We start from the raw sequence: 16,667 nt of genomic DNA, 5'->3' as shown, positions 1-16,667 counted from the left end.
GAGTGAAGGGGAGTAGAATAGAATTGATTAAAAATAAGTTAATTTTGTGCTAAATCTACTCTACTCTACTCTTCTCTTCCTTCCTCTCTCTCAATTCAAACGGTCCATAAGAGATTCATACTGTGAGTACGTTACATGAGTGGGCTTTGGCCTTTGGATTCTTATATGCAAGTTTTTTTATATGCAAGTTGTTAACCAATATAAAGTCCCTTCATATTGGTCACACTCTTCTGGACCCCACAAGAGAACTACGAATTTTAATTTTTATCAAGGAAAGGAATTTCAATACTGGACAAAGAATTACGACAAAAAGGCTACTATAGACCGCGCCTTCACTACACTGGAAAGTAGATCAGTTTGGCCAATGCTTCGGTCATAGTTCCACTCCAGTCTCCACCCATCATTGACTTTTACCACTCGGGCAGCACAACAATTTTGACCGGAATATATTCTTTAATCTTTTTCACTGTTCCATATGATTTTTTTAATAAAATCCAATGATATATTTTGATAGTTTGGTTTATTGCCAATTAGGTTCAAGAGTTTTCTAAATGGACTCATTTGTTCCTTAAATTTAATTTAGTCTCTAAAAATTGCTAAACTAGTTAGTCATTTTTTTTAATTGTTTTAAAGATTAATGGTCCGTTTGAATTGAGGGAGAAAGATTGGGAGTAGAGTAGAGCAGAGTAGAGTAGATTTAGTACAAAATTAGCTTATTTTTAGACAACTCTACTTTACTCCCCTTCACTTCCTCTCCTTTCCCCCTCTATTCAAACAGGCTATAAGTTAACTTTAAGAACTAAATTAATCAGTTTGATAAAATCTTGAACCTAATGGGTAATAGTTCAAATCCCAATTATGTTAATGAAATTTACTTTTTTTTTTTGGGTAATCCCTTCTAGAAAGGAATAAGGACATATAAATTATTAAAAGTTTGACTTGCATCATGGCCTAAGTCCCAACCTTATCCTCACGAAAATGCTTGCATATTCTACGCCCTTGATATCTTACCCTCGGATCCCTATTTTGTTTTTAAGTTAGAAAATACTTTCACTGGCACAAAGTAAAACAGAAAACTACAAAGACAATAACTAAGAGAGAAAAAATATCTCCGGCTCCATCTTGTGGACAACAAACAAGAATTCCAGATATTTGATATGTGGACTAAACTGCAATAACATATTTCCTTCTTTTTTCTGTAATTTTTTTAAATCTATAACATTTTTCTCACGTGTATCAAGTTATTATAAGACATGTGGAACAAAAAAACAAAACAAAAAAAATGCATCTCCATGACAACATTTCCTAATCAAAAATCTTGTCAATTCTCACTACATCAATATAATCCTCAGCCATACCACTACTCATGCTGCTGACCCAGTTCACCTCACAGAGGTATGTGCAAACACCACTTTTAGCCCCAATAGCATCTACCAATCCAATCTCAATTCCCTCCTCTCTTCACTCTCCTCCAACGCCACACAAAACCTCGAATTCTACAACACAACCAGCGGCCAAAACACTCCCAACCCCGTCTACGGCCTCTTCCTCTGTCGCGGCGATGTAACCCCTCAACTCTGTCAAGAATGTGTAGCTGCGGCAGTGAAAGAGGTAACCAAAAAGTGTTCAAGAGAGAAAGTCGCTGTGATATGGTACGATGAGTGCATGTTACGTTACTCAAACCGGTCTTTCTTCTCTACCGTGGACGAAAAACCAAGGTTCGCCCTATTGAACACGCAGAATATCACTGAACAGGACAAGTTTAATAAGTTACTAGCAAAGAGTATGAACGAGACTGCAGCACAAGCATCTAATGCTCCTATTGGTGCCAAAAAGTATGGGACCAAGGAAGTGAATATCTCTGCTTTTCAAACACTGTACAACCTTGTACAGTGCACAGCGGACTTGTCCAGAAACGATTGTAGTACTTGTCTTCAAGCTGCTATAAAGCTTCTGCCATGGTGTTGTAGTGGAAAGCAAGGGGGAAGAGTTATTTTTCCTAGTTGCAGTGTTAGGTACGAATTGTACCCTTTTTACCGGATGGAAATTGCGACACTCCCACCTACACCAATTCACCCACCTTCATATACAGGTTCGGTAGCTGGACTTTTGACTGCTTTTTCCTTTTTCTCTTATATTATTGGCAATTGAGTGATGGTGCTTCAATTTTTCAAGGCATACTTTATGAATCTTTGTTTATGTTGGGTATGATTTTAGTGCGGGTCATATTCTCGCATTAAAGAATTGGAAACATTAGCTTTAACTTGTTCAAAGTCAGGACCAATTAAGAGGGCTATAACTCTATCTGATATAGCTATCAGATAAACAAAAAAACTATAGAAGTAGGTAAGTGTCCATTTTATTGCCCACCAATATGGTTCGGTGAGGGGTAGAATGGTAGACCCAACCATTTGCAGAGCTCATGCCCTGCTATAATTCTATTGGCTAGTGCATATCGTCATTTAGCGAAGAAAGTACTTCTTGTAACAGTTATACTAAGCCGAGTATAAGTCACATATATAAAACAACCTAACAACTGAATAACATGTGAATTATGGGAAATACAAATACTCACTATCATTTTTTGTGTTTCGTGTTTCACTTTATGTTCCATCAATCACTATTGTAAGGTTGAATTTAATCAATCATGTGTTGGCTTTATTCCATGACAAATTTGCTTGTAATATAGCACTTAGAAACCTTGTATTTAGGTGGGAATCATGTAAGGGTAGTGTGTGAGAGAGTATGAAGAAATGCTCAAGACATTGCAGTGAAGCAGAGACTCGCGGCTAGGACTCGCGGGTGGCTCGCGGCTTGCAAGCCGCCAAAAGTTGCTCACGTGCAGAGCATGCAGGGGAGCTGAACAGTCACGCCACCTGGAGCACTACACGACAAAAATCCAGACTGGCCATTAAGTTAGCTCGCGACTCAGTCAAGTCGCGAGGTCAAGTCACCAGCCAGCCCTGTTTTTGGAAAAACTGACTCTTCGTATTCCATTCTCACACCAGTATAAATACCCCTCATTTCCACAAGATATGGGTGGCTATTCAGAAAGAAAAACCCTAAGAGAGGTTTCTTCAAAACACCCACCCAATTAGAGAGAGCTACTCATTCTTAGAGAGAAACCTTTGTAGTCTCTTCTCATTCCCTCTCTCATTGTCATACCTATTGAGAGGAGATTTCTATCCAAACACTACCCACACCAATTTAGAGTGTTGAGTGTTTTTGGAGCTTTGGGAAGTATTGGAGGATGTCAAGGATGGCCGATGCTACGGTCTAGTAGCGGAATCCGGTAAGCTAGAAAAGAAAAAGGTTCGGCGCAACCTCGTTGGAGCAAGAAGCTTGGAGGGCTTAGGTACACTGGGTAGATTAGGCTTGGAGGGTCTATTGCTGTCCTTGTATCCCAACTACATTTTCTAGTGGATTATTAACCGCTTGGAGGGCGGCGGAGAGGTTTTACGCCGAGGGCTTCGGTTTCCTCTTCGATAACACATCGTGTGTTGTCCTTGTGTTTGCATCTCTCTTCCCTTTATCTTTGCCTTTTATTTTCTGCTGTGGATGTGATTTATAATTGGCTTAGATTGATTTCCAATTCTGTTTATAGCTTATGTTCATTTTCCGCACACTAGTTGTTTGTCATAAAGCTTGAATTGGTTATTTTGTATTTGAGGGTCTAAACGTTCAAGGGTATTTATACACGTTTTTGAACTTTCAATTGGTACCAGAGTAGGTACACTTGTTGTGGTTTAAATACCTAAGTGTGATCCTTGACCCCTTGTGTTTATTTGCCATGGATTGTGCTTTGTATGACTCTTTGCATGATTTGGTTGGTGATGAATGTAACATGCCACATGTTTGTGAAAATGCCTCTATGAGTGTTAATCCTCATAAGTGTGATGACATGTTATTTGAATCTATGGGTGTTGTTGACAAACTCTTGAAGAAAAATGCTAAGAAGTTTCAAAAGAATTTGAGCAAGTTATTTTGTGAAAAGGATGATTTGATTGCTAAGCTCAATGAATCCAACAAATTGGTTGAGAAATATAAAAAACTTGCTGAAATTTCTCTTGAAAAGCTGAAAGAGTTTGAACGTTTGAATATGGACTTGGATGCTAAACTTGTTTTGTCTAACAAACTTGTTGATGATCTTAAATGTGAAAATGAATCTCTTAAGATGCATGCCAAGTGTTTGATTGCTGAACCTACTGTTAAAAATGATGAAAATATGTGTTGCAATCATGTTGTGGTACCCGATTTTGTGCCTAGTGTGTGTTCTACCGTAAAGGACAAATCGGTGTACATTCCTCCACATAAAAGAAATCAAAAGGTGGAGAGAAAGGCTGTTAAGTCAAAGCCTCTGTTTAGGTCTCAACCTAAGGTTTTGGATGGATCTAAGTTTGTTCCAACTTGCCACCATTGTGGTGTGATTGGTCACATAAGACCCCAATGCCCCAAGTTAAAAAGAGAACAAACCTTTGTTGCTAGATCTCTTCCCAAAAAGCCTAGTAGACCTAAACACATTGTGTGTCACCATTGTGGTGCCTTTGGTCATGTAAGACCTCAATGCTCTAAATTTCATGCTTTTAAAAGAATCAAAAGAAAAGAAAAACTTGAACTTTTTGGAAGTTGTGCTAAAAAGAGTAAACCGGTTTTAAGTGAAAATAGCATGTTGTTAAAGAAAATGTTTAATGCTCTTAACTCCTTGACTATGTGCATCTCCGGTTCTCATTCTTCCAACCCTCGTCTCATTTCTCATGAGACACTCATTCCAAACAATCATTCCGTTTGGATGAGGAAGGGTTCCTATGGTTGAGCTTTTGCTCTTTTGGTCCTTGATCTAATTTTTTCAATCTTTATAGGACCCTTCATGCATTAAATGTCATATCTTCATGCATTTTGTGCATCTTGCATTTATTTGTATGCATTGTTTTGTTTTTGATCTTACTTTTATATTTCAGTTTTGTGTGAGTAAAAAATCCAAAACCACATAAAAAGTGAAAAATTCAAAAAGTTTGATCGTATATGTTTGAGCACATATCACATGTGAGTTTGGCCTTGTACCTTTGTACAAATGGTTTTGTGCATTTACGAGCTTAGCTTGTTATTTTTGCACTTATATCTTTGTGGGAAAAATCTTGACATCTTTGTGTGATTGTTGTAAATCGATCCTCAAGCTTGTCATGAATGATTAGTCAATAGTCATGTTGGTTTTGATACATGCGTAGACTTGTGCTTATATCTCTTCCCACTCTTTTATTTTTATTGCTTAAAGAGCTCAATAAATGTAAATCTCAAAATGAAAAGAGATAATGAGCTGCAAAAGCCGTCGCACATACTAGTATTCGACTAGGAAAAAGGGAAAGCGACTTATATGAAAATGTATGATGCCCAAAAAGCCAAAGGCTTGTTCTTCAAAGTGAAATATCAAAAATTTCAGGCATCAATCTCAAAAATGAGATGTATTGCTCAAAATGAGTTGTATTGATTCAAAATGATCAAATGATATGAATTGTAAGAAGCCAAATGAAAAGCTTCAATCTTATGTAATCATTTTCTTGTGGGAGGTCATATATGTTCACTTCTATAATTGAGATAGACCACTTGACTTAGTACTAGTTGTGTATGACTTGATTGAATTGATCATTGAAGTTTCACTCTAGACTAAGGACTATTCCACATTTGATACACACACATAACACACTTGCCTTATGTTCAATGAATGTCTTATTCATTTGTTAGATTGTACTTGTCTAAATGTGATGTGTGTGTGCTCTATCTTATATGGATTAATCTAAAAATATTTTTGATCATTTTATATGTTTTTGGAAGTGATTTTTATTACTTTTTGTGTTTATGTTTAGTGCTTATTTTGTTTTTCAATGTTTAAACATGTTCTGGTTTGAAAAACAAGTGTCAGATTTTTTGGCCACTCATTTTGGCTACTTGCGTGAGCTGCCAGCAAGCTGCCAGTTTTGGCTACTCGGTTTGGCGGCTTACAAGCCGCGAGTCTAAGCCGCGAGTTCATACAGAGAGGTTTCGCGGCTCACTCGCGACTTGGCTCGCGACTCGCCAGTCGCGAGTCGCCCAGAATCAGCTTTTTAAAGAGCTTTTTCGTGGGAAACTTGTTTTAAACCTCTCCCATCCTCTCTAAAACCCCTCTTTCAATATTTTTACATCAAAACCCAACCAATTTGAATGATTTTTCAATCCATTAACATCTCTAAGGTAATTATAAACTCTTTTCATTGATTTTTGATCTTTGGATTATGTTTTGGTGAGTTTTGTGCTCTTGGTTGGGATTTTCATCATAGGGGTTGGGAAAACTTATTTTTTGTCATTTTTCTTCATGGGATTGGTTTCTTTTGTTGATATGCATTGGATGTTGGCCCCTTGTGGTAGAAAGAACATGTATTAAAGGTGGATTTCATGTTGTTCATGCATTGTTTCACATTCTTGTTCATAGTGTGCATGCTAGGTGTTTGATAAAATGCCTCTTAGACATTTTCTCGCTTGTTTGGACTCCGATGAGTACCAAACTTTGGGGTTTCTCATGTTTCCTTATTAGGAACATGTTTGGTTCATTAGTTGTGTATTTTGCACACTTTGCCCCACATGTGCATTTTTCATGCATTGGTCATGCATTGCACTTAGCCACCTCTTGCACACACCTTTGCTACCCTTGTCATGCATTGGTCTTTACCTTATTTCTTCATCCTAGCATGTCATGCTTACCTTATGCTTTGTAGCATGTTACTTTGTCTTAGGTTTGAGCTTCATTTTCTCATTCATCTTGCACCCCTCATGCATCATTAGCATTGTTCATACCTTCATATCTTGCCCTCGTTTCTTCTTGACCCTTTGTCTATTCCTGACAAAAAGGGGGAGAGTACACTCTAGAGAATGTTTCGGAGTATTTTGTCATTTCTATATGACTCTTGTGCACATCCTTAGGGGGAGAAATTCTATTTCTCATGCACATTTGTAGGGGGAGAGTTATTCCATAGGGGAGATGCATATACCAAGGGGGAGAAGACTTTGTGTTAACTAAAAAACCTTGTTCTGTTTGTTTTCTTGTTGGCTTTATGGTGCTTTGTGTTATGCTTTGGTGTTCTCATTGCATCATGTTTGTGCTTTGGACATGCATATATCCCTATGTTATTATGCTTCATTGAATGCATGTTCAGATGATCATTTGCTTTGCTATGTGATCATTGTAGTCATTTCTATACTTGTTATATTATACTTGTCATTTATTACTTGCTTTACCTTGAGGGTCTAATGTGTTTTGTGCAAGTGTTTCAGGGTACAAGTATATATATGTTCCAAGTGCATCACAGCTTCTCATCACTTTGAAGAGGAGAAATTTTAAACACTTTTAGTTTATATTGTTTAAATTTTTATTCAATATAATGTGTTTGTACCCATGTACTTTTGTAAGTTTTTAGGGTTAATGTTTTATGCATAGTTTGTAGGCTTTATGGTATGTACCTTGCTTAATGCAGCCTTTTTGCTATGTTGAAATCAGTACTCTAATCTAAATGTCCTACATTTTGGTTTATGTACTGTCACTCTTGTGCCCTTGTAGGATTTTTCCTAGATGCATATACTTAGTGTATTATGCATTGGTTGAGTGTTGGGCATACAAGTAACTTGCATTGTTCTTGTTAGCTTGTATGTTCAAGTGTTCATTCCAAGTGTGAATGAGCATTGTGATCACTACCTTGTAGTGATTGCTTGTTTGATCAAGCCATGATTTGTTTCTTAACTCCATCTTTGCTTGATCACATATTGCCTGTTTCATATGCATTTATAATTTTCTGCTTACAATGATCATGGTGTATTGTTGTGTTTCAGGAGTATTATGTTCATATGATTCAAGAGCTACACAGTTTCTAGATTTAGGTGTGAGTGAGTTTTACCATTGTTCCCAAACTCATGTTTAAGTTTAGAGTCTGTTTTAGGGTGTTTTGTCATGGAATAGCCAAAGGGGGAGATTGTAAGGTTGAATTTAATCAACCATGTGTTGGCTTTATTTCATGACAAATTTGCTTGTAATATAGCACTTAGAAACCTTGTATTTAGGTGGGAATCATGTAAGGGTAGTGTGTGAGAGAGTGTGAAGAAATGCTCAAGACATTGCAGTGAAGCAGAGACTCGCGGCTAGGACTTGCGGGTGGCTCGCGGCTTGCAAGCCGCCAAAGGTTGCTCACGTGCAGAGCATGCAGGGGAGCTGAACAGTCACGCCACCTGGAGCACTACACGACAAAAATCCAGACTGGCCATTAAGTTAGCTCGCGACTTGAACTCGCGACTCAGTCAAGTCACGAGGTCAAGTCACCAGCCAGCCCTGTTTTTGGAAAAACTGACTCTTCGTATTCCATTCTCACACCAGTATAAATACCCCTCATTTCCACAAGATATGGGTGGCTATTCAGAAAGAAAAACCCTAAGAGAGGTTTCTTCAAAACACCCACCCAATTAGAGAGAGCTACTCATTCTTAGAGAGAAACCTTTGTAGTCTCTTCTCATTCCCTCTCTCATTGTCATACCTATTGAGAGGAGATTTCTATCCAAACACTACCCACACCAATTTAGAGTGTTGAGTGTTTTTGGAGCTTTGGGAAGCATTGGAGGATGTCAAGGATGGCCGATGCTACGGTCTAGTAGCGGAATCCGGTAAGCTAGAAAAGAAAAAGGTTCGGCGCAACCTCGTTGGAGCAAGAAGCTTGGAGGGCTTAGGTACACTGGGTAGATTAGGCTTGGAGGGTCTATTGCTGTCCTTGTATCCCAACTACATTTTCTAGTGGATTATTGACCGCTTGGAGGGCGGCGGAGAGGTTTTACGCCGAGGGCTTCGGTTTCCTCTTCGATAACACATCGTGTGTTGTCCTTGTGTTTGCATCTCTCTTCCCTTTATCTTTGCCTTTTATTTTCTGCTGTGGATGTGATTTATAATTGGCTTAGATTGATTTCCAATTCTGTTTATAGCTTATGTTCATTTTCCGCACACTAGTTGTTTGTCATAAAGCTTGAATTGGTTATTTTGTATTTGGGGGTCTAAACGTTCAAGGGTGTTTATACACGTTTTTGAACTTTCAACTATGTTCCATCAATCACAACTTAATCTGTATTTGTTTAACTTCGTTATAAAACAGCCAAAGTTTAAAATGAAAAAAAATAAACACAAAAAGTTGTAATTGATGGAACATAAAGTAGAATACAAAAAGTGGTATGGTGATTTTTTTTTTTTTTTAATAAACACAATAAATTGTAATTGGTGGAATAAAGTAGAATACAAAAAGTGGTACAGTTATTTTTTTTTATTATTATTTTTATTTAAAAATCAAGTGGGATAGTGGATTTGGATTCAAAAGTTGGAGTTAACAAATTTACAATAAATAAATAAATTACATGGCATTTATAAAGTGTTTGGCATTTCTACTTTTTCAATTTGTGATTAATTAATGAGAGCGATGCACTTTTTCAAGTTACCTGTTCATCATAATATTTTATGTAATATGGTTTTAGAAAATGTTGCACATATATTATAGCATAATTGTTATAAAATTTTGTTAATAATGAGTTTATCATAAGAAGAAATAATTATAAATTGCACAAACATATCTATTACAATTATTTAGTTCAAGTAATGAGAAATTAAAAAACAACTTTGGAGGAATATTGTAGAATAAAAGTTGATATAAAACATGTCTTTCTCTTTCTTCTTAATTCTAAAACAAAATATACATCCAAAACACCCACAATCAATCACATCCTTCACAAAACCCACAAATCTATAACGTTTGACCTTAAAATCAAAACTGTAATTGTCACTGTCACTCAATGTAAAATGCATGCCACTCATTCCTTATTTGTAGCCAACTCATACGGGTTAGAATTAGATGAGACAACAATGATAGAGCTAGGTAAGTGTCGTTTAAAGATTGAAGATAAATGAAATCATTTCTGGTCTGTTGTATTTGACATGGGATGACGTGAAGGGTTATGGATAGGTATATATAAAGGAGTAGAAGTGCAAGAGGTAAAAATAGTGAATTTAAATGTAAAGAATATTGTGTATATGCATGAGGGAGGAAAAGTCTTGATACATTTAACCAAAAGATACAAATAATATTTACTTTTTTAATTAAAAAAATCTTAAAACATTGAATCAAATAAAACAAAATTTTAATATTTAATTTGTTCTTATCTCTAATGTAGCACTTGAGAATATTTTAATTCTTTTAGCCAAGAATGCGCCACTTGGCAAAATCTCATACTTTCTAACATGAGGCCTCTGCGAAGGATGAGCTCGTATATTCATGTTTTTCTTTTGTCATTGGTTTGTAAGTGTAAGGATGCATGATTAAACTTAACTCAGATTTTTACAACTTACAACTAATCTCTTCCTTACTTGTTTATTTATTTATTGAAAAAGTAACAATTCTATTCTTCCTTACTTTTTCTTTTTATTTATTGAAAAATTGACAATTATATTGTATGATGCCTAAGTTGAATAAGGGTTGTTATTCCATACTTTGGGAGTATACTCCCTCCCTCTCACAAAGGAGTGAGTCCAGCCTACCCCCAGAGTATACAATAATTTTCAGTTGAAATAATTGGTTTTTTGCTCAACCTTAATGGGTATTCCATTTGGTAGATTTATTGGGACATCCTTCCCTCCCCAATATGTATTCTATGCATCCAATGGATGCATTCAACCTCTGAAAGTTTGTGAACTCCACAATCATATGGTAACCACATCCTATGAGAAAGATAATGCATATATCTTATGCATATGATACATTTTCTTCCTTATTTTCTATTGATTAACTTTCTCATAAAAAAAATAATAAATAAAATTAAAAGCAGATTTCATGGGTACAGGTACAACATTTCTTGAAATACAAGAGTACAAGGCTAGGATACGGTAATTAATTAATTAATATTTGTTTAGGTATATTTTAAATATTTTTGGACATAATATTTTATTTTAGGTTTTAAAATTAAGTAACAATAATAAAATTATTGAAAACATATTTAAAATTAATTTAAAGGCGATAATAAATATCGAAGAAGTACAATGACACCCATAAAATGTTATTTAAAGTACAAACTAAGAGTTCAGATAAACTAAACACCCAAGCTACGTACATAGATACGCACACAAGTACAAGTACGAGTACTTGCCCATTTTAGCCATGTCCATGGAACATAGGATTAGACCTAATTAATTATTAGGCAGCTCTCTCCTAAGGGACTACTGTACAGTTGTCAATGAAACATGATATTGTTTATGCAGGAAAGAAAAAAATCTCAACGGCAACAATAATCGCCATAGTTGTTCCAATTGTTGCTTTGGTTCTGGTCATTCTGTCCTTCTGTTTCCTAACAATGAGAGCAAGAAAGAAGTCCAATGCAATAAAGGGAGAGAATTTTAAGAAATCTGATCAAATCCTAAATTATCAAGGTACGTATGCAAGTGGTCTTATGTTCACATCATATGTCACTGTCTTCTCATTTTCATGTACACGTGAAGGAATCGATTCATTAAACTGGTTTGTTAAGCCAAATGCGAGGACAGACTGTAATTTGCCAGAAAATGATAGAACCTATTGATTATGTACAAACTCTCACCTCATGATATCTGCAAACATTGCTCTTTCTAATGTAATCTCTTACGTTCATTTTTTTCGGATGTTTAGCTGCAAGTGAATTACCAACTGTAGACTCCTGCTTGCAATTTGATTTTGGGACAATTGAAGCCGCCACCAACAAATTCTCAGATGACAACAAGATTGGTGAAGGTGGATTTGGTAAAGTTTACAAGGTATAAATCAAAATTTATTTCTTGTGTTTTTTCTTCTTCTTTTCCCTTTTATATTTTTGTTTTTGTTTTTGGTATTACTTAAAATTAAGAATCTGTAGAAAATTTACTGCATACAAATATAATCAAATTTAGAATTTGAAACTTTTTTGAAGTAGGGATTTAATAAATTCTTTGAATTAAACTATTCTAAAGCCAGTTCAAGTACATATATGTTACCAGGGTACACTTCCTAGCGGACAAGTTATAGCTGTAAAGAGGTTAGGGAAAAGCTCTGGACAAGGAGTCGAACAATTTAAGAATGAGGTTGAACTACAAGCCAAGCTTCAGCACAAAAATTTAGCAGGGGTTTTGGGATTCTGCTTAAAAGGAGAAGAGAAGATACTCATCTATGAATTTGTGCCCAATAGAAGCCTTGACAATTTTATATATGGTTTGTGCATCAAAACACACATCCAATAGTGTTATGTGAATAGAATTGCATCAATTTCTCATTGATGTGCATTTGCAATTCTTTAAATCTTATTAGATTTTTTTTTTTCTTTGATGAACTGTTAGATTTAAAAAAACAAGGACAATTGGATTGGGCAGCACGATATAAGATTATAGGAGGGATTGCTCGAGGAATTCAATATCTTCACAAAGATTCTCAACTTAGAATTATACATCGCGATCTAAAAGCTAGTAGCATATTGTTAGATGCTGATATGAATCCAAAAAATTTAGATTTTGGTATCGCGCGGATTCTTGAAGTTGATCAAACTCAAAAAAATGCGAGTAGAATTGTGGGGACATAGTAAGTACCAAATTGTTTTCTTCTATCTTTCATCATTAGAAATTAATAGATTTATTCAAGTCCCATTCCACCTAATGAATCACTGAAATAAAATATTAAAAAATTAATAAAAATGGTCATTTTGAACAGCATCTTCATGAGGCTCCTAATTGTCTTTTAGTAACACTGCTATGCTTTTGGTGTTGGTAACAAAGTTAGACGCCTTAAAACACCTAACGAGAGAATTGCAAGAAAATAGAAAGGTCAAAAGGTTGATGGGAAAGTTGGAGGAGAACAAAACCCCTTTGGCGAGACATCCTTGGAACTACCCATAGCCTAGGCAGACAAAGTTGAGGTGATGCAGTGGAAGAAAGTGACCAGTCAAGTTAGTGAGCCTGCTTTTGGATTCGGTTTGACACCAAGCCCAACCCCCAATAATAAAAAAGGGGGCCCTAACACTAAGTTGGGCCCAATGGCTATGACCTACGACCCAAAAGGATGGGTAATAGAAAAGTTGGGCCCGAGAAGTGGGCATTGGAAGAGACTGGAGTAGGAGGTGAAACCAAGCGCAATTCATAAAGAAATAGACCCAAATGGCCAAAAAGAGAAGGCCTAATCCCATTACAAGAACTAGACCCTAAATTTATTGATCAGAAAAGAAGAAGAGGAAAGAATTAACAAAACGCAACCCTAGAGAAGGAAAATCAAAAGGATGGCAGTGAAGTGGTGGCTGCTTTGCAACATTGCCGAGCCCAATGAGATTTTAGCCTGGAATTGTTGGGGTTTAGGGTCATCCTTGGTGATTCAAACCTTCACTGACGAGGTGAAGGCAAAAAACCCAATTTTGGTCTTCCTTGTGGAGACAAAGGCCGAAGTGATGGGAGAAGTGGTGGCCTAGCTTTACTATGGAAGGAAAGCACCAATGTCAAGTTCAAGAGCTACTCAAACTCACATATCGATGTGGTAGTCCTGCAACTAATCCATGGCGAGCCACAGGCTTCTATGGTCAACTAGACTTAGGAAAAAGACATATCTCATGGCAACTGCTAGAAGCACTACGAGCCTAGTGTGACATGCCATGGATGGTATTCGAGGATTTCAATGAGATTTCACACCCTATTGAGAAGCTTGGCTAGATGGATAGAGATGTAAAGCAGAAGATAGCATTTAGAGAGTACTTGAGCAGGTGTGGTTTATATGATTTAGGTTTTATTGGGAAAATATTTACATGGTGTATTGGTCAATTAGGGAGTAGTGTACCCTTTTTAGACTGAGTAGAATGGTGGCTAATGAGGACTAGATGGAGAAATTCCCTAAGGCTAAAGTCCATCACTCCTCAATGTCTATCTTTGATCATTACCTCCTAATGCTTCTCCTCAAAAGAAGGCAAACCCAAAAACCGGCCAAGAAAAGATTTTTCTTCGAAGCCATGTGGATGAGAGAAGAAGGGTGCATGGAGGTGGTAGAAAAAGCCTGAGATCCTTACTAGGGTGACCCAAACTTTGAAGTCATAGACAAACTGAAGAGATGCTAGGAGTAACTCCAAAGATGGAATTGGAGAGAGTTTGGATATGTGAACAAAACTTTGAAATAGAAGCAGAATCAACTCCAACAACTTGAATCCCTTAACAGCCTTCATGAAAAGGCATTAGAGATACAGAGCTTGAATAAAGAGATTAACGAGATGTTGATAAGGGAGGAAATCATGTGGCACCAAAGATCTAGAGCACTATGGATCAAATGGGGTGATTAGAATATGAAGTTCTTCCACACCATAGCCTTCTAAAAGCGTCGGAACAATAAAATTGTGGGACTCATGAATCCAAATGGCATTTGGCAAGAAGACCAGGAGGGAGTTGAGGGCATCATCCTTGATTACTTTTCAACCATCTTTAAGTCAGACCATCCAATCAACTTTGAGGCCAGTCTCAATGCAGAAAACCACCTGAGTTACCCTAGACATGAATGATGAGTCGATAGCAAAAACTTTCATTGAGTTTTATCAAGGTCTGATTACATCCACAAACCCGGTTCTACATGAGGAAGCCTTGAATCTGATGCGAAAGCTTCTCACCGAGGAGATGGGAAGTACAAGAAGCATTGAAACAAATGGCGCCACTGAAAGCGCCAAGTCTTGATGGTATGTCCCCTCTCTTCTATCAAAATTACTGGAGTTTGGTAGGTATTGATGTCACAAAAACCATATTGTCATTCCTAAATTCGACCACACTTCCCCATCCCATTAACCATACTTTCATCACCCTAATCTCGAAAACAAAAAACCTACAACCTGTTAATGATTTTCAACCTATCAGCTTATGTAATGTACTTTACAAAATTTTATCTAAGGTATTAGCAAATAGATTGAAAAAAATTCTACTAAAAATCATTACTGAACATCAAAGTGCTTTCACAAAAAATCGCCTAATCTCTAATAATATACTTGTTGCTTTCGAAACTCTCCATAGCATGAAAAATCACAAAACTAGCAAAACTGGTTACATAGCCCTTAAACTTGACATGAGCAAAGCATATGATAGGATGGAGTGGTCTTTTTTGGAAAAAATTATGAGGAAATTGGGGTTTGAGGAGAGGAGGATAAATCTTATGATGATTTGTGTCAAAATAGTATCCTACTCAATTCTAATGAATGGTGAACCAAAAGGATCAATCCATACCACTAGGGGCATCCTCCAAGGCAATCCCTTATCCCCATTCCTTTTACTTTTGTACATTGAAGGATTACATTGCCTTATTTCCAAAGCTGAAAATGATGGCACTATTAGGGGTTTCTCCCTTGGTAGAAGAAGCCCAAGACTAACCCATCTACTCTTTGCAGATTATAGTGTCCTTTTTTGCTGGTCAAATGGATAGGATTGTCAAAAGGTGTTGTAAATATTGACTAATTATGAAGGTGTTTCAGGGCAGCAAATAAACAGAAGGAAAACATCTCTGTTTTTTAGCAAATCAACAACTGATGTAACAAAAATAGAAATAAAGGAAGCATTAGGGGTTTCAGAGATTTTGCACTATGGCACGTATTTAGGGCTACCATCACTTATTGGAAGACACAAAAAAGCAAGTTTTGATTACAACAAAGAAAGAGTGTGGAGAAAATGATAAGGTTGGGAAGAGAAGCTACTGTCACAGGCAGGTAGAGAAGTTTTGATTAAGGCAGTGGTTTAAGCCATTCCAATATCTACAATGAGTTGTTTTATGCTTCCACTAGGTCTTTGCCATGAAATTGCAGAGCTTATTTGTAAATTTTGGTGGAGGCAAAGGGGAGATCGTTGAAAAATACATTGGGTATTTACAAAATAAAATTTTGACGGGGCTTTGTTTACCACGTTGGACAAAGCTGGGATAGAAGTAATTCGAGACTACAAAGGTTTGTTCATGGCCTCATTGTCTCATTCCCTTCTACTTCCTTTAACCGTGCTGGAAACTGAAACGATGGCAACAATAACAAACTTGGAGTTTGCTTTAGAACTTGGGTTGGATTCTGCTATTCTTGAGGGAGATTCTGAAATTCTAATAAACTCATTGATGGAGGATTCGCTATCCTTAGCTTCATTTGGTCTTCTAATCCAAGATGTAAAAGCTATTGCTAAATCTAGTTAAGATTGCTTAGTATAGTTAAGATTGCTTTCATAATTCAGACTAGATAGAATTACTATAATAGACTTGAACCTTGACTAAATTAATAAATTGGCTTAGGTTGTTACTATCTCTAAGATGCGGTATTTTTTTTTTTTTTTTTTTTATGTGAAATACGTTACTTTCAATTAAACTATTAAAAAACAACTACAAGACATCTTGGGCCACCAGCCCTTTAATACACTCTGGTACTTCCTCAACCCACGGTATTGGTTGATGGTCAAGGAGGTGATGTACTGGCGGTGGTTGTAAGAAAATTAAATTGTGATTGATTGATATGATATTATTATATTTAAGATTTACTTAAATTTTCGGATTAAGGTTCTGTCCTAACATCAACATGTTCCATAATACTATCACAAACAATTCCACTACCAAAATATGATGTGATGAGAAGCATAAAAAATG

General features: G+C 36.4%; 1 protein-coding gene across 1 annotated transcript; it reads left to right on the top strand.

The window, feature by feature from the left end:
• Window positions 1–1,296: 1,296 nt before the first annotated feature.
• Window positions 1,297–12,779, top strand: LOC126728764 (cysteine-rich receptor-like protein kinase 25; the record flags this gene model as incomplete). Its single annotated transcript, XM_050434548.1, has 5 exons — window positions 1,297–2,092; window positions 11,303–11,470; window positions 11,706–11,830; window positions 12,050–12,260; window positions 12,386–12,779. Coding segments are annotated over 5 exons (1,539 nt in total), but the record flags the coding sequence as incomplete, so codon positions are not given.
• Window positions 12,780–16,667: the final 3,888 nt, after the last annotated feature.

The sequence above is a fragment of the Quercus robur genome, chromosome 5 (genome assembly GCF_932294415.1).
Source record: "Quercus robur chromosome 5, dhQueRobu3.1, whole genome shotgun sequence".
NCBI classification, from domain to species: Eukaryota; Viridiplantae; Streptophyta; class Magnoliopsida; order Fagales; family Fagaceae; genus Quercus; species Quercus robur.
The sequence above is the reverse complement of the archived record's forward strand: the minus strand, read 5'-3'. Positions and strand labels throughout refer to the sequence as shown.